We start from the raw sequence: 18,312 nt of genomic DNA, 5'->3' as shown, positions 1-18,312 counted from the left end.
AAATGCTGGAAAACCGTGGGTCCAAAGCCATTTTTCCATAGTTTTTTTTTTTTTTTTTTTGGGGGGGGGAATTTTTTTTCCTTCTAAATCTCGTAGAAATTTTAATTCCTTCTCTATATTTACACCCGGCCCGGAAGATTTTTGGGAATGGCCGATTCCACCTGATTTTTCCCAGTTTTTTCCATCCATCCACCTGCAGGGAAAAGGGGGAACCCCTCATTCCTGCTTGGAAAAAGTCAGAAAAACCGGGAATAAAAACCCAGGGGAAAAAAAAAAAAATCAACCCCAAAGCAACTTCTGCCATCCCGAAAAACGCAAAAAACCGGGAAAAAACCCTTGGAAAAGCAAACCACATCCCAGAATGAGCACAGCAGTTGGTGGGACTCGTGGAGTTTAGTGTACAATACAGCTTTACAGGGAAAGGGCAGGTTGTCCACAGGGAATCCCGGGAATTCTTCCAGGAATTCTGGGAACAGCGGGGCCGGAGGGGCTTTTCCAGAGGATTTTTTTGGGGGATTGGAAGTGGGAAATGTCCCGGAAGCTGAGGGGAAGGAGGAGCCGGAAAAAGCTGGAAAAGTCCCCAGACCTCACCCTCAGCCTGGAATCTGGGAGCATTTTCCCACTTTTCCTTCAGAAAAGGGTCCTGGCTGGGATCTGAGGGATCCCTTCCCAATCCTGGTTTTTTTTTGGGTCGTTATTCCTTTGCCAAAGGAAAAAATCTCCTCTTTTCCTTCTTTTCTCTGCTTTTTTCCAGCCTTTTTCCTCCTCCTGCTCCGCGTGTCCCAGTGTCCTTCCCGGGATCTCGGGAATTCCAGGGCTCTGGAATCGCCTCCTTCCCACCAAAACACACCGGGAACGTTCCCAAAGGGGAAAAAGTCCAGGAAAAACAAACAAAACCCAAAAAATAATAACAAAAAAAGGTGGATTTTGCTGGAAAAGCTTCCCCTGCCCCATCCGCATCCGGGAATTTCTGGGAAAACCCAAATTCCCCCAAAATCCAACATTCCCAGGGGATTTCCAGTGGGATTTGGGATCATCCCAATCCCAGTCCCATTCCCAACTTTCCCTCGGACACCGGGAAGGGCTCTGGGGGTGTTTTATGTACACGGTGCCGATTCCCGGCCTCGGAGCTGATCCCGGGATTCCGGGAATTCTGAGATTCCCAGGAAGGCTCAGTTCTCCTTGCTTCTCATCCTGGAATTCCGGGAATGCAGAGATCCCCGGGAACGCTCCGCTGTGCCGGGGCTGATCCCAGAGTTCTCCTCGGGTCTCATCCTGGAATTCCAGGAATTCTGAGATCCCCGGGAATGCTCCGCTGTGCCGGGGCTGATCCTGGATTTCTGGGAATTCTGATGTTCCCGGGAAGGCTGAGTTCTCCTCGGGTCTCATCCTGGAATTCCGGGAATGCTGAGATCCCCGGGAACGCTCCGCTGTGCCGGGTGGATCCTGGAGTTCTCCTCGGGTCTCATCCTGGAATTCCGGGAATGCAGAGATCCCCGGGAATGCTCCGCCGTGCCGGGGCTGATCCCAGAGTTCTCCTCGGGTCTCATCCTGGAATTCCGGGAATGCTGAGATCCCCGGGAACGCTCCGCTGTGCCGGCTGGCTCCCGGGATTCCCGGGAATGCCGGCAGGGCTCAGTTGTCCTCGGCTCCCTGCCGGGCTCGGATGAACGCCATCCCGTGGGTCCGGAAATGCGTCTTGAGGGTGAGCTGGGTGTCGAAGGTCCTCCCGCAGACTTTGCACTCCAGCTTCCCCTCGGCGTTCCCGGTGTTCCCGGTGTTCCCGGCGTTCCCGGCGTTCCCGGCGCTCCCGGCGCTCCCGTCGCCGCCTCGGGAAGCGCTCCCGGAGGAATCCTCGGGCTCGGCGCCCTTCTTCTTCTTGTGGGAGATGAAGCGGTGGCGGCCGAGCGCGGCGGGCGAGGCGAAGCAGAGGCCGCACTCGCGGCACTGCGGCGCGCCGGCGGCGCGCTGCTGCGGGACGCGCGCCTGGAATTGCGGCTGGAATTGCGGCTGGAATTGCGGCTGGAATTGCGGCTGGAAGCCGCAGCGGCGGCGGCACGCGGCGCGGCCCCGCGGGCCCCGGGCCGGCGGCGTGGTGCTGTCCGGCTCCTCGCCGCACGACTCCTCCGACGACGGCCTCGGCCGGCGGCCCGGCGCCTGCGGGGACGGCCGGGATCCCGCCCGCGCCTTCCCGGGAATTCCGGGAGGGGCCGGGATGGGAACGCACCCCGGGAACGCACCCCGGGGAACACACCCTGGGGATTCCCTGGGAATGGCTGGGATGGGAACGCACCCCGGGGAACACACCCCTGGGAATTCCCTGGGAACACACCCCTGGGAATTCTGGGAACACACCCCTGGGAACACTCCCCTGGGAATTCCGGGAAGGGCCGGGATGGGAACGCACCCCGGGGAACACACCCCGGGGAACACACCCTGGGAATTCCCTGGGAATGGCTGGGATGGGAACGCACCCCGGGAATGCACCCCGGGGAACACACCCTGGGAATTCCCTGGGAATGGCTGGGATGGGAATGCACCCCGGGGAACACACCCCTGGGAATTCCGGGAACACACCCCTGGGAATTCTGGGAACACACCCCTGGGAATTCCGGGAGGGGCCGGGATGGGAACGCACCCCGGGAAAGCACCCCTGGGAACACACCCCTGGGAATTCCGGGAAGGGCTGGGATGGGAACACCCCCTGGGAATTCCCGGGAATTCTGGGAAGGGCCGGGCTGGGAACACCCGCCTGGGAATTCCCGGGAATTCCGGGAAGGGCCGGGCTGGGAACATCCCCCTGGGAATTCCCGGGAATTCTGGGAAGGCCCGGGCTGGGAACGGCTGCCTGGGAATTCCTGGGGAACTGGGGCAGCTCCCAGAAGGAATTCTGGGATGAGGAGCCTCCGATCCTGCCACAAACACTGGAATTCCAAGAAACCCCGGGAATTCCCGGATAATCCCACCTGGGCAGTCCTGGACCCAAAACCTCCCCACTTGGGTAAAGTTTAGGGCTGGATTTGTGCGTTCCCAGCAGGAATTCCAGGATAAAAACCTGCCCCAACCCCCCGAAATTCCCAGGAAAAGCGGGAATTTTGGGATCATCCCACCTGGGCGGGCCCGGGCGGGCCGCGGGCGATGAGGACCTCCTGGCTGCGGGCGGGGTCGGTGCCCTGGATGCCGTGGCGCACCTGGATGTGCTTCTCCAGGATCAGGCGGCTGCTGAAGGTTCTCTTCCCCTCCGTGCAGTACCTGCGGCGCGGCAGCCCCGTTTTCCCGGGAATGCTGCAGCCCGGAATTGCCCAATCCCAACCCCAAACGGGAGGGACGCGAAGCCTGGAGTCCTTCCCCAAATCCTTCTCATCCCCGGAATTTCAGTTCCCATCCTGGGCGGAGCAGGTGGGAATTGAGCCCTGATTTTCCTGGGAATTGCACCCTGATTTCCCTGGGAATTGCACCCTGATTTTCCTGGGAATTGCACCCTGATTTTCCTGGGAATTGCACCCTGATTTCCCTGGGAATTGCACCCTGATTTTCCTTGGGAATTAACCCTGATTCCTTGGGAATTACACCCTGATTTCCCTGGGAATTAAACCCTGATTCCTTAGGAATTACACCCTGATTCCTTGGGAATTACACCCTGATTCCTTAGGAATTACACCCTGATTCCTTGGGAATTACACCCTGGTTCCCTGGGGATTACACCCTGATTTTCCTGGGGAATTAACCCTGATTTCCCTGGGAATTAAACCCTGATTCCTTAGGAATTACACCCTGATTCCTTGGGAATTAAACCCCGATTTTCCTGGGAATTACACCCTGATTCCCTGGGAATTAAACCCCGATTATCCCCTGGGATTTAAACCCTGATTTTCCTGGGAATTACACCCTGATTCCTTGGGAATTACACCCTGATTCCCTGGGAACTCCCCCCGTTCCCTCCGCAGCCCCACCGCGCTCAGTCCTGCCCGCTCCCTCTGAGCTCCCGGCCATCCCAACCCATCCCAACCCATCCCAATCCCATCCCAAACCATCCCAACCCATCCCAAACCATCCCAACCCATCCCAACCCATCCCAATCCCATCCCAACCTATTCCAATCCCATCCCAATCCCATCCCATCCCAACCCATCCCAACCCATCCCAACCCATCCCAACCCATCCCAAACCATCCCAACCCATCCCAAACCATCCCAACCCATCCCAATCCCATCCCAATCCCATCCCATCCCAATCCCATCCCAAACCATCCCAACCCATCCCAAACCCATCCCATCCCATCCCAACCCATCCCAACCCATCCCAACCCAATCCCATCCCAAATCATCCCAACCTATTCCAATCCCATCCCAATCCCATCCCATCCCATCCCAAACCATCCCAACCCATCCCAACCCATCCCAATCCCATCCCAACCCATCCCAAACCATCCCAATCCCATCCCAATGCCATCCCAACCCATCCCAACCCATCCCAACCCATCCCAACCCATCCCAACCCCATCCCATCCCCATCCCAATCCCACCCCATCCCATCCCAATCCCACCCCAATCCCACCCCAATCCCACCCCACCCCACCCCAATCCCACCCCACCCCACCCCACCCCATCCCACCCCATCCCGCCCCAGCCCGCCCCGCTCCCCCGGAGCCGCGGCGCTCCCGCCCGCCGGGCTCCCGGCAGTACCGGCAGGGGTAGACGCGCTTGATGCCCTCGTGGTTGACGCGGACGTGGCGGCGCAGGCTGGGCGCCGAGCAGAAGGAGCGCTCGCACAGGTGGCACGGGAACTTCTTCACCGACTGCGGGGACAGCCCGGCTCAGCGCCGCGGGATCGCCGGCATCGCCGGGATCGCCGGGAGCGGCCGCGGGCCCTGACCTTGCCGTGCTCCCTCTTCATGTGCGCCACGTACTCGTCGCGCTCGGCGAAGCGCGCGCGGCACGCGCCGCAGCTCCAGCCGCCGGCCCGCGCCGCGGCGCCGGCCTCGCGCGGGAAGCGGCTGCGCTTGGCCCGGCGCAGCTCCGGCGAGCTCGGCGCCTCCTCCTCCTCCTCCTCCTCCTCCTCCGTGGAGCTCGAGGACTCCTCCGAGTTCCGGGACACCGGAGCCTCCAGCGGCTCCGCCTTGGGCGCCAGCAGCGCCGGCCATTTCGCGCAAGAGTCCTCCTTGCATTGCTGCGGCTGGTGGGTGTTCTGGGAAAGGGAGATTCGGGAATTTCGGGCCGGGAGGGACGTTCCCGCGCGGAATAACCCGGGACGGGGTCTGGGATTCGTCCTGAAAATCCCAAAGGAACCAGGACAGGGAATCCTGCAATGGGGGTGGAAAGATCCCGAACCCCCCGAGAGCACAGCTCCCATTTCCTCCACTCCCCACCCGACTGCGGCTGCAATTTTGGCACTTTTGGCTGGAATTTTGCCTTTTCTAGCCAGAATTTTGCCTTTTCTGGCCGGAATTTTGCCTTTTTTGGCCGGAATTTTGCCTTTTTTGGCAGGAATTTTGCCTTTTTTGGCCGGAATTTTGCCTTTTTTGGCCGGAATTTTGCCTTTTTTGGCCGGAATTTTGCCTTTTTTGGCTGGAATTTTGCCTTTTTTGGCTAGAATTTTGCCTTTCCTGGCCAGAATTTTGCCTTTTTTGGCCGGAATTTTGCCTTTTCTGGCCGGAATTTTGCCTTCTTTGGCCGGAATTTTGCCTTTTTTGGCCGGAATTTTGCCTTTTTTGGCTAGAATTTTGCCTTTCCTGGCCAGAATTTTGCCTTTTTTGGCTAGAATTTTGCCTTTTTTGGCCGGAATTTTGCCTTTTTTGGCCGGAATTTTGCCTTTTCTGGCTGGAATTTTGCCTTTTCTGGCCGGAATTTTGCCTTTTTTGGCTAGAATTTTGCCTTTCCTGGCCAGAATTTTGCCTTTTTTGGCTAGAATTTTGCCTTTTTTGGCCGGAATTTTGCCTTTTTTGGCCGGAATTTTGCCTTTTCTGGCCGGAATTTTGCCTTTTTTGGCCGGAATTTTGCCTTTTCTGGCCGGAATTTTGCCTTTTTTGGCCGGAATTTTGCCTTTTCTGGCCGGAATTTTGCCTTTTTTGGCCGGAATTTTGCCTTTTTTGGCCGGAATTTTGCCTTTCCTGGCCGGAATTTTGCCTTTTCTGGCCAGAATTTTGCCTTTTCTGGCCGGAATTTTGCGTTTTCTGGCCAGAATTTTGCCTTTTCTGGCCGAAATTTTGCCTTTTCTGGCCGGAATTTTGCCTTTTCTGGCAGGAATTTTGCCTTTTTTGGCCAGAATTTTGCCTTTTTTGGCCGGAATTTTGCCTTTTTTGGCCAGAATTTTGCCTTTTTTGGCCGGAATTTTGCCTTTTTTGGCCGGAATTTTGCCTTTTCTGGCCGGAATTTTGCCTTTTCTAGCCAGAATTTTGCCTTTTTTGGCCGGAATTTTGCCTTTTCTGGCCGGAATTTTGCCTTTTTTGTCTGGAATTTTGCCTTTTTTGTCCGGAATTTTGCCTTTTTTGGCCGGAATTTTGCCTTTTTTGGCCAGAATGTTGCCTTTTTTGGCTGGAATTTTGCCTTTTTTGGCCGGAATTTTGCCTTTTTTGGCCGGAATTCCATCCGGGCTGGCGCCTGACCTCGAGGTGCTCGAGCATTTCTGTGCCCCGAGCGCTCCCCACTCCCACTTGGCCAAAGTGGGAGGACAGTCCCACTGTGAGCGGCTGGAATTCCGGCATTCCCGCCGGGAATTCCGGCGTTCCCAGCTGGATTCCCGCCTGACCTTGAGGTGCTCGAGCATGGTGCGCTTCTGGGCGAAGAGCAGCGGGCACTGCGGGCAGCGGAAGACGCTGACGCGCTGCGGCAGCAGGTGCTGGTCGAAATGCGACGACAGCAGCGGCTTGTGCGTGAACACCGTGTCGCACATGGCGCACTTGTAGATCATCCTGGGGCGAAAACGGGGAAAAACGGGAAAAAACGGGACGGGGGGAGGCGGGAGAGCGAGGGGAAAGGAAGTGAGAAAGGAGGGGGAGGACGGGAAAAAGGGAGGGGGAAAAGGAGGGAAGGAAAGAGGAAAAAGAGGGAAAAGGGGGTGGGAAAAGGAAGGCGGGAGCTGAGCTCATCCCAGCACGGAGGAGGTTCTGCCCAGCATGGAATATTCCCAGTCCTCCCAGTCCTGGAGTCCTGGAATGCTCAGGCAGGAAAAGCCCTCTGGGATCACCACATCCCCCATTCCCAAGTGTCAAATATTCCCAAATTTTCCAGCAAATTCTCCGTTCAATACCAGCCAATTCTCTGTTCCCACAACAAAACATTCCCAACTCTCCCATCCCAGCTTCTTATGCCCAGGTCTCCCATCCCAATTCCCAAATTTCTCATCCCAATTCCCAAATTTCCCATCCCAATTCCCAACTCTCCATCGCAATTCCCAGCTCTCCCATCCCATTTCACAACTCTCCCATCCCAATCTCTCATTCCCATCTCTCCCACCCCATTCCCAGGTGTTCCATCCCCATTCCCTGGTGTTCCATCCCCATTCCCGTCCCTCCCACCGCATTCCCAGGTGTTCCATCCCCATTCCCACCTCTCCCACTCCCATTCCCAGGTGTTCCATCCCCATTCCCGTCCCTCCCACCCCATTCCCAGGTGTTCCATCCCCATTCCCACCTCTCCCATTCCCATTCCCATCCCTCCCACCCCGTTCCCCGGTTTTCCATCCCCATTCCCACCTTTCCCATCCCCATTCCCACCTCTCCCATCCCTGTTCCCCTCTCCCACCCCGTTCCCCTCTCTCCCATCCCCATTCCCAGGTATTCCACCCCGCTCCTGTCCCTCCCACCCCGTTCCCCGATGTTCCACCCGCATTCCCACCCCTCCCACCCCATTCCCCGGTTTTCCATCCCCATTCCCCTCTCTCCCACCCCGTTCCCACCCCTCCCACCCCATTCCCCTCTCTCCCACCCCGCTCCCACCCCTCCCACCCTGTTCCCCGGTGTTCCATCCCCATTCCCACCTCTCCCATCCCTGTTCCCCTCTCCCACCCCGTTCCCCGGTGTCCCACCCCATTCCCACCCCTCCCACTCCATTCCCCTCTCTCCCATCCCCATTCCCACCCCGTTCCCTGGTGTTCCATCCCCATTCCCACCCCTCCCACCCCGTTCCCCGGTGTCCCACCCCATTCCCCTCTCTCCCACCCCATTCCCACCCCTCCCACCCCGTTCCCCGGTGTCCCACCCCGTTCCCACCCCTCCCACCCTGTTCCCCGGTGTCCCATTCCCATTCCCATCCCTCCCACCCCATTCCCCTCTCTCCCACCCCGCTCCCACCCCTCCCACCCTGTTCCCCGGTGTTCCATCCCCATTCCCACCTCTCCCATCCCTGTTCCCCTCTCCCACCCCATTCCCCGGTGTCCCACCCCATTCCCACCCCTCCCACCCCGTTCCCACCCCTCCCACCCCATTCCCACCCCTCCCACCCCGCTCCCCGGCATTCCCGCTGGGTCCGTGGCGCTGACTTGGCGGGCTGGCTGCCGAGGCCGGGGTGCTGCGCGTGGCCGTGGGCGTGGGCGCCGGGCGCGGATTTGAATGCCATGGGGCACACGGGGCACTTGTGGAACACCTCGCAGTGCGAGCCCTGGATGTGCGCCTTGATGGAGCCGACGCCGCCGAACACCACCGAGCAGCTGGGGCACCTGGCAATCCCGTGGGAACGCCCATGGATCCGGGAATTCCCAATGGGAACGGCCATGGATCCGGGAATTCCAACGGGGACCGCCATGGGTCCGGGAATTCCCAATGGGGACCAGCATGGGTCCGGGAATTCCCAATGGAAACCGCCATGGATCTGGGAATTCCCAATGGGGATCGGCATGGATCCGGGAATTCCCAATGGAAACCGCCATGGATCCGGGAATTCCCAATGAGGACCAGCCATGGATCCGGGAATTCCCAATGGGGACCGGCATGGGTCCGGGAATTCCCAATGGGGACCGGCATGGATCCAGGAATTCCCAATGGAAACCGCCATGGGTCCGGGAATTCCAATGGGGACCGGCATGGATCCGGGAATTCCAACAGGGACCGGGACCCAGAGCGGATCCAGGAATTCCCAATGGAAACTGGGATGCTGAGCAGCTCTGGGAATTCCCAATGGAAACCAGGATCCAGAGCCACTCCAGGAATTCCGAATGGAAAGCGGGATCCAGAGTGGCTCCGGGAATTCCAACTGGGGACCGGCATCCAGAGCAGTTCTGGGAAAATTCCAACTGGAACCGGGATCCCAAACAAGCTTTCCCAGATTTCTGGGGTTCCCGGGCCGTACCTGCATCCCACCCTGAGGAGCCCTCGCGGCGGCAATTCCAAGTTTTCCAGCAGGAGATTCCTGCTGCGCTCCGTGGGCAAACCCCATTTCAGGACCCCCCCAGTTCCCCCTCTGGAATTCCCGGGATTCCCGGGATTCCCGGGGCTCTGGGCCATACCTGCATCCCACCCTGAGGAGCCCTCATGGTGGCAATTCCAAGTTTTCCAGCAGGGAATTCCTGCCGTGCTCCGTGGGCAAACTCCATTTCTGGATCCCCCCAGTTCCCCCTCCGGAATTCCCGGGATTCCCGGGATTCCCGGGCCGTACCTGTAGCCCACCCTGAGGAGCCCTCGCGGCGGCAATTCCAAGTTTTCCAGCAGGGAATTCCTACCATGCTCCCTGGGCAAACCCCATTTCGGGACCCCCCCAGTTCCCCCTCTGGAATTCCCGGGATTCCCGGGATTCCCGGGATTCCCAGGATTCCCGGGCCGTACCTGCATCCCACCCTGAGGAGCCCTCGCGGCGGCAATTCCAAGTTTTCCAGCAGGGAATTCCTGCCGCGCTCCTTGGGCACACTCCATTTCTGGATTCCCCCAGTTCCCCCTCTGGAATTCCCGGAATTCCCGGGATTCCCGGGATTCTGGGCCGTACCTGCATCCCACCCTGAGGAGCCCTCGCGGTGGCAATTCCAAGTTTTCCAGCAGGGAATTCCTGCCGTGCTCCGTGGGCAAACTCCATTTCGGGACCCCCCCAGTTCCCCCTCTGGAATTCCCGGGATTCCCGGAATTCCCGGGATTCCAGGGATTCCCGGGGCTCTGGGCCGTACCTGCATCCCACCCTGCGGAGCCCTCGCGGTGGCAATTCCAAGTTTTCCAGCAGGGAATTCCTGCTGCGCTCCGTGGGCAAACCCCATTTCTGGACCCCCCCCGTTCCCCCTCGGGAATTCCCGGGATTCCCGGGATTCCCGGGATTCCCGGGCCGTACCTGTAGCCCACCCTGCGGGAGAAGTGCAGGCAGGAGTCCCGGAGGTGGCTCTGGAAGTTGGCCAGCAGGAAGTTGCCGCCGCACTCGGGGCAGACGTGCGGCGGGCGGCTGCGGTGCATGCGCTGGTGCGCGCCGAAGCTGCAGCGGTTGGGCAGCATCATGGGGCACGCCGAGCACACCTGCGGGCGGGCACCGCGGCTCACCGGGGGCACCGGGGGCACCGGGGGCACCGGGGGCACCGGGAGGGACTGGGAGGGACCGGGAGGGAACTGGGATGGACTGGGAGGGACTGGGAGTCACCGGGAGGGACTGGGAGTCAGCGGGGGCACCGGGAGGGACTGGGAGGGACTGGGAGGGACTGGGACTCACCGGGGGCACCGGGAGGGACTGGGACTCACCGGGAGGGACTGGGAGTCACCAGGGGCACCGGGGGCACCGGGAGGGACTGGGACTCATTGGGGGCACCGGGGCTCACCGGGAGGCACCAGGAGGGACCAGGAGGGACTGGGAGGGACCGGGGGCACCGGGAGGGACCGGGATGGACTGGGAGAGACTGGGAGTCACTGGGAGGCACCGGGACTCACTGGGGGCACCGGGGCTCACCGGGGGCACCGGGAGGAACTGGGAGTCACCGGGGGCACCGGGACTCACCGGGGGCACCGGGAGGGACCGGGAGGGACCGGGAGGGACTGGGAGGGACTGGGAGGGACCGGGAGGTGCCGGGGGCACCGGGAGTCACTGGGGGCACCAGGGGCACTGGGAGGGACTGGCAGGGACCAGGAGACACCGGGGGCACCGGGGGCACCGGGAAGCACCGGGGGCACCAGGAGTCACCAGGAAGGACTAGGAGGGACCGGGAGTCACCAGGGGCACCGGGGACACCGGGAGGCACTGGGAGGGACCGGGAAGGACTAGGAGGGACCGGGAGGCACCGGGAGGCACCGGGAGGCGCAAGGGGCACCGGGGGCACCACCGGGGCTGGGAACGGCGTCCCCCCCGCCCGGGGGCGGCTCCGCCAGGGAACAGGGCTGGAACGGGGCTGGGGTCCTGGGAATTCCAGCTGGGATTGGGATCCCAAGGAATTCTGGGAGAATTGCGACTGGGATTGGGATCCCAAGGAATTCTGGGAGAATTCCAACTGGGATTGGGATCCCAAGGAATTCTGGGAGAATTCCAGCTGGGATTGGGATCCCAAGGAATTCTGGGAGAATTCCAACTGGGATTGGGATCCCAAAGAATTGTGAGCAAACTCTGCAGGGATCAGGATCAGTTGTGGGAAAATTCCAGCAGGGATCAGGATCCCAACCAGGGAGAATTCCGCAAGGATCAGGATTGACGGGAGGGGATGCACGGATTCATCTCCCACCGTTTCCCAGTGTCTTCCCAGTGTCTTCCCAGTGCCTTCCCAGTGCTTTCCCAGTCCCTCCCAGTGCCCTCCCAGCACATCCCAGTGCTTTCCCAGTGCCTTCCCAGTGCCTTCCCAGTCCCTCCCAGCACATCCCAGTGCCTTCCCAGTGCCTTCCCAGTCCCTCCCAGCACATCCCAGTGCCCTCCCAGTGCCTTCCCAGTGCCCTCCCAGTGCCTTCCCAGTGCCCTCCCAGTGCCTTCCCAGTGCCTTCCCAGTGCTTTCCCAGTGCCTTCCCAGTCCCTCCCAGCACATCCCAATCCCCTCCCAGTCCCTCCCAGTGCCCTCCCAGCACATCCCAGTCCCTCCCAGTGCACTCCCAGCACATCCCAGTGCCTTCCCAGCCCTTCCCAGTCCCTCCCAGCACATCCCAGTGCCCTCCCAGTGCCCTCCCAGCACATCCCAGTGCCTTCCCAGCACATCCCAGTCCCTCCCAGCACATCCCAGTGCCCTCCCAGCCCTTCCCAGTGCTTTCCCAGCCCTTCCCAGTCCCTCCTAGCACATCCCAATCCCCTCCCAGTCCCTCCCAGCCCTTCCCAGTCCCTCCCAGCACATCCCAGTCCCTCCCAGCACATCCCAATCCCCTCCCAATCCCCTCCCAACCCTTCCCAGTCCCTCCTAGCACATCCCAATCCCCTCCCAGTCCCTCCCAGCCCTTCCCAGTCCCTCCCAGCACATCCCAGTCCCTCCCAGCACATCCCAATCCCTCCCAGTCCCTCCCAGCACATCCCAGTCCCTCCCAGCACATCCCAATCCCCTCCCAGCCCCTCCCAGCACATCCCAATCCCCTCCCAGCACATCCCAGTCCCTCCCAGCACATCCCAGCCCCTCCCAGCACATCCCAATCCCCTCCCAGCACATCCCAATCCCCTCCCAGCCCTTCCCAGTCCCTCCCAGCACATCCCAATCCCCTCCCAGCCCCTCCCCGCTCTCACCGTGCTGCTGCTGCCGGTGGCCACGGCGACCTGCTGGAAATGCGCCGCCAGCCCGGCCTTGTCCTTGCACTGCTCCTTGCACTCGAGGCACCTGAAGCAGCTGTAGCTGCTCTGCTCGGCGCCCAGCGGCAGCACCGGCGGCTCCTGCGCCGCGCCGCCGCCGTCCTGCGCCGCCTTGGCGGGCGGCAGGGCCAGCGAGGCCAGCGGGGCGACGTCGGGCTGGCCGATCATCTGCTCCAGCGCCACGGGCCGCATCACCAGGTGCGAGCACTGCATCACCAGCCCCTTGTCCTTGTGCTCGCGGGCGTGCAGCAGCAGGCTGCACTTGTTGAAGAACACCAGGCGCTTGGTGCAGTGGTTGCAGGTGACCTCGATGCGCATGCTGCGCCGGTCGTAGTGCCGCGCCAGGCTCTTCTCCAGCGCGAAGGCGTCGCCGCACTCCAGGCAGCGGTAGCCGGCGGGCGGCAGCGCCAGGCTGGACTCGGCCGGCGGGCTCAGGTTGGGCTTGTAGGTGGGCAGCAGGTTCTTGCTGTTGAGGATCTTGTTGAAGGCCTCCACCAGGCTGGACTGGCTGCGGGAGATGACGGTGCCGGCCACGCCGGGCGCCGCTTTGGGCGCCGCCGCGCCGCCGCCGGCCTTGGCGCCGCCGTCCCCCTTGGGGAGCGGCTGCGGCACCAGGCTGAGGATGTTTTTAGCCACGGATTTCCCGGATTTTCCCGGCAGGACCACGGATTTCTGCTGGGCCACGCTGGCGGCGATCAGCATGGCGCTGCTGGCGCTCTGGATGGTGGCCACGGGCAGCACGGTGCCCTTCAGCCTGGCGCCGTTGCCCAGCTGCACGCTGACGATCTTGGGCCCCTCCGCGCCCTTCGGGGGCCCGCAGAGCTCCGAGCGCTCCCGGGCCGCCTCCGCCGCGCCGCCGGCCGGGCATTCCGAGGGCTCCTGGGAATTCTGCTCGCCGGGGGCTCTGGCGGAGGGCGGCTCCGAGTCCGAGGACACCCTGGTGACCGTCCGGGTGATGCTGCCGCAGGAGGTTTTGATGGTTTTGATGCGCACCTTGAGCGGCCGCGAGGAGCTGGAGGACGGCGAGTTGGCGTTCTCCTCCTCCTCCTCGTCCTCCTCGCCGCTGGAAACGCTCGGAGGGCTCCCCAGGGATTTGCCCAGCATCTCCCGCTCTTCCTTCAGGGACAGCTGCCTGGGGGAGGGCGGGATGGCAATTCCCGGGGAGGAGAAGGGCTCCCGAGGGCTCCCGGGCGAGCGCTTGAGCTCGGCCGCGGCGCCGGTGCCGCCGTCCGGCAGCGCCGGCTCGGCCGCCGGCCAGGGAGATCCCTCGGCCGAGAAGCGGACGGTGACGGACTTGAGGTGATCCAGCAGCAGCCCCTTGGGGCCGCAGCCCCTGGCCGGAGCCTCCTCCGCGTCCGCCTCCTCCTCCTTGACGCGGGCCGCGCCGTGCGCGCCGTCGCCGGCCGCTCCCGCCCGGAAGGGCGCCGGGAACGCCGGCTCGGCGTGCCGCAGCCCCGGGCTCTCCGCGCCCTGCCCCAGGGGCTCCTTGCAGTCCAGGGCCGGGCCGGCCGGCGACTTCTCCTTGGCTTTGTCGTCGATGAGATCGGCGCCGTCCTCGCCGGGATCGGGGCTGAAATGGGAGAAGAGCTCCAGCGCCTTGGGATTCTTCTCCTTGGCCCAGCAGTCGCCGTTGGAAGCGGCGTCGGCGGCACCGGGCGAGCGGGGCGCGTCGGGGGCGCCGAAGCCGTTGTGCAGCAGGCGCGGCGCGGCGCCGTGCCCGTCCTTGCCGCGCGGCTCGGCGCCCTCGGGCTGCTCGGGGCACACGGTGTTCTTGACGATGACGCTGACGGCCGAGATGTCGGCGTGCGGCAGCGCGTGCTCCGGTGCCGGCGGCGCCGCGCCCGGCTCGCCCGGCAGCGGCTTGGCGTGCGCCTCGGGCTCCTCGTGGTGCGCGTGGATGGCCTCGTTGGCGTCGATGTCGGGGATGTCGAAGGCGGCCAAGAGGTCGTCGAAGTCCGGGGTCTTCATGTCCCCCATGGCTGGCAACGGGAAAGGGGTGCAGGGAATTCGGGGTTTCCCACTGGGAATTCCCGGGTTTCCATCCCGACAAACCCCGGGGAATCCTGATGTTCCTTTGGGGTTTCCACCCCGACAAACCCCAGGGAATCCTGATGTTCCTTTGGGGTTTCCCACTGGGAATTCCCGAGTTTCTATCCTGACAAACCCCAGAGAATCCTGATGTTCCTTTAGAGTTTCCCACTGGGAATTCCCGGGTTTCCATCCCAACAAACCCCGGGGGATCCTGATGTTCCTTTGGGGTTTCCCATTAGGAATTCCCGGGTTTCCATCCCAACAAACACCAAAGGAATCCGGATGTTCCTTTGGGGTTTCCCTGTAGGAATTCCTGGGTTTCCATCCCAACAAACCCCAGGGGATCCTGATGTTCCTTTGGGGTTTCTCAGTGGGAATTCCCGGGTTTCCACCCCGACAAACCCCGGGGGATCCTGATGTTCCTTTGGGGTTTCCCATTAGGAATTCCCGGGTTTCCATCCCGACAAACCCCGGGGAATCCTGATGTTCCACAGCCTTTTCCATTCCCACTCCCACTCCAAACGTTCCTCTCCACCCCAAAAATTCCCCCTTTTAGCCCAAAAATCCCCCTCCCATCCCAAAAATCCCCTTCCCACCCCAGCCCTGCTGCCGGTCCATTCCCTAAATTCCCGGAACTGCCGGGAAAGCCGCAGGATCCGAGCCCACCCCGGCAATTCCGGCCCCATCCCAGCTCAATCCCAGCCCTGTTCCCGACCTGGAGCCGGGCCCAGGACCTGCCACATCCCGGGCACAACAATTCCCGTTATCCCCTGGAATCCCGGCACTTCCAGCAGCCCCGGGAGCTCCAAGGATTTTTTGTTTCTTTAGGGAAAAAATTCCTTTCATGAGGAGGGGTTTTGATCCCACGGTTTTCCAGCTTGGAAACTGGGAAAAAGGGGAAAGAGCCGTGGATCCAACCTCAATTCCAGCCCCAAACTGCCTCTGGATCTGAGGCTCCCAGGAAACCCCAAGCAGGTGGGATTCCATTCATTTTCCCTCTGGAATGTGCCTGGGGATGGGAGAGGCCTTTTCCTTCCCAAATCCCCCTTTTCCTGCCCTTTCATCCCCTGGAAAGCCTCCCCAGGCAGGGAATGAATCCTTTGGAAAAGCTGGGAATTGTCTTCCAGGGGGGGAATCGCGCTCTTTGTCCTTTCCCATTCACATCCAAATCCTCGGGATGGATCCCGGATTTCCCCACCCCGACTCCCGGATCCCGATCCCGGCTTCTTCCTGGGGATAAACCCAGCCAGGCCTGGAAAATCCGGGAGGAGCTGTTTGGGATCAGGGTTTGGAAAATCCTGCCCGGCTCAGTTCGCCAGGGAAAAGGAGGCGGGGAAAGCAGGGAGGGATTATCCCAAAATTCCACCTGTGGCAAATTCCAAACCGATCCCAAATCCCCGATCCCAAATCCCCGATCGCCCCAAAAGCCCCGTCCCGCTCCCGCCCCCATCCCCGCAGCCGGGATTAAATTCCCGGGATTTGGAGGGAATTAATTCCCGGCCATCTGCCGGCCCCGATCCCGAGGGATCCCGAAAATCCCGAAAGGAAAAAGAACAGCTCCAGCCCCGCCAGGAGGGCTCGGCATTCCCGATTTTCTCGGCATTCCCGATTTTCCCAGGATTCCCAAAAGGGCTGGGGGTGTCCGGGCAGGGATTCCGTGGGATTTTGGGGTTTTCCCAAATATCCAGGATCCCAAAGCCCCTATCCCAGTCTCAAGCTTCCAATCCCACATTCCCCATCCCGGTCCCAAAGTCCCCATCCCAAACTGCCCATTCCCACCCCAAACTCCCCCACACCGATCCCAAATTCCCCAAAATTCCAGGATGGAGGGGATGGCCGTGACCTCTCCCAATCCCAGGATTTGGGATGGGGAAGGACTGACCGTGACCCCCCAGAATTTCAGGATGGGGGGGATGATCCCAATCCCCACAAATCCCGGGGTATTTTTTGTAGGAAAACGCGAGCATGACCCCCCAGAATCCCGGGATTTGGGATGGGAGGGGGTGACCGTGACCCCCCCAAAATCCCGGGATTTGGGATGGGAGGGGGGAGCTCCAGACCCCCCCCAAATCCCGGGATTTGGGATGGGAGAGGGGGGGCTCCAGACCCCCCCAAATCCCGGGATTTGGGATGGGAGGGGGGGGCTCCAGACCCCCCAGAATCCCGGGATTTGGGATGGGAGTGGGGGGGCTCCAGACCCCCCAGAATCCCGGGATTTGGGATGGGAGGGGGTGTCCGTGACCCCCCAGAATCCCGGGATTTGGGATGGGAGTGGGGGGGCTCCAGACCCCCCAGATCCCGGGATTTGGGATGGGAGGGGGGGGCTCCAGACCCCCCAGAATCCCGGGATTTGGGATGGGAGGGGGGCTCCAGACCCCCCAAATCCAGGGATTTGGGATGGGAGTGGGGGGGCTCCAGACCCCCCAGAATCCCGGGATTCGGGGCCCCCTCAGGCCGCGCTTCCCGCCCGGGCCTCGCCCCCCCCAGGCCCCGACCCCCTCAGGCCGCTCGGGCCCCGCTACCTGCGGCGGGCGCGGGGCGCGCTCCCGCGGCCGGCTCCGGCTGCCGGGCCCGATTCCGGTCCCGGTCCCAATTCCCGATCCCGATCCCGATCCCGGTTCCCGGTTCCCGGCCCGGTCCCGCTCGGGCCCCTCAGCGCCGCCGCTTCCCCTCCGCCACTTCCTGCTTGGCCCCCCCCGCCCCGCCGGCCGCTCGCGCCGCGCGGCCCCGCCCCCGCGGCGCGTTCCCATTGGCCGCACGGCCCGTCACTCAACAAAACCCACATTTCGATTGGTTCGTTCCGCTGTCGCTCAATGCTAAGCGCGGCCGTCCGCACTCCCCATTGGCTGAGCGGGACCCGCCCCACGCCGGGCGTGTTGATTGGGAAGCGCGGGTGTCATTCAACCCGCAAAGCCCCGCCCACCGCGAGGTCCTCGTTTCCTATTAAATGCCAGCGCTGGCGCATCTCGCTGCCGATTGGTTGAAAGCGCTGTCTATCAATTAATTCCGGCCTGATCTCGCTTCTCATTGGTCAGAGCGCACTGTTTATCAAGCGCGGCTTCCGGCCGCCATTGGCCTCAGGGAGCGTCCATGGCGGCGTCTCCCAGCCGGGGGTTCCCACTGGCCGCGGGATTCTCCCCTCAGCACCGGAGCCCGCCCACCCCGGGCCCGGAATGACTTCAACCCCCTCCACCCATTAGCTGCCAGCGCCGTCACTCACGGAGGCGTCTGAGGGCATGTCCCGCCCACGCCCGAATGTTGCGCGATACCATTGGTGCATAGAGCTGTCACTCAAGGCCGCCTTTGTCTCTTCGCTCTCCCATTGGCTGGCGTGCCCAAAAGGCCGCCAAGCCAGTTTTCGCCGCTCATTGGTCCGCAGAGCTGCCACTCATATTTAACCCCGCCTTCCTTCCATCGTATTGGCCACCGCAACGACAAGATCCGCCCTTTCCATTCGGTGATTGGTTGATTATTATGTCAATCAACAGTTCGGCCCCGCCCCAGACTGAGGGTAAACAGCGCGCGGGGCATGCCGGGAGCTGCTGCGGGAATTCCCAATTCTCGAATTCCCGGGAATTCCGGGGAATTCCCGCTCCCAGCAACGCCAGCACGGGGAACTGCTGCCATTCCC

General features: G+C 61.9%; 1 protein-coding gene across 11 annotated transcripts; it reads right to left on the bottom strand.

The window, feature by feature from the left end:
- Nucleotides 1–374: 374 nt before the first annotated feature.
- Nucleotides 375–18,307, bottom strand: ZNF687 (zinc finger protein 687). Of its 11 annotated transcripts, none has more exons than XM_085560905.1 (8): nucleotides 17,465–18,307; nucleotides 12,588–14,629; nucleotides 10,248–10,426; nucleotides 8,431–8,655; nucleotides 6,748–6,910; nucleotides 4,876–5,269; nucleotides 4,686–4,798; nucleotides 375–3,252 (listed from the first exon to the last, which is right to left on the bottom strand). In XM_085560905.1, exons 2-8 carry the CDS (start codon nucleotides 14,625–14,627, stop codon nucleotides 1,636–1,638), a joined length of 4,731 nt encoding a protein of 1,576 aa, XP_085417031.1. In that variant the 5' UTR covers nucleotides 14,628–14,629; nucleotides 17,465–18,307; the 3' UTR covers nucleotides 375–1,635. The 11 variants fall into 11 exon arrangements, 10 of the variants coding, with proteins under 10 accessions (XP_085417031.1, XP_085417030.1, XP_085417032.1 ...); XM_085560904.1 differs by lacking the exon at nucleotides 17,465–18,307 and adding an exon at nucleotides 17,204–17,389; XM_085560906.1 differs by lacking the exon at nucleotides 17,465–18,307 and having other exon boundaries at nucleotides 375–2,157; nucleotides 3,111–3,252; nucleotides 12,588–14,981.
- Between the last annotated feature and the right edge of the window lie 5 nt (nucleotides 18,308–18,312).

This window comes from Lonchura striata, chromosome 25 (genome assembly GCF_050655825.1).
Source record: "Lonchura striata isolate lonStrDom1 chromosome 25, ASM5065582v1, whole genome shotgun sequence".
In the NCBI taxonomy this organism is placed as follows: domain Eukaryota; kingdom Metazoa; phylum Chordata; class Aves; order Passeriformes; family Estrildidae; genus Lonchura; species Lonchura striata.
This window is presented reverse-complemented; position numbering and strand designations above follow the sequence as displayed.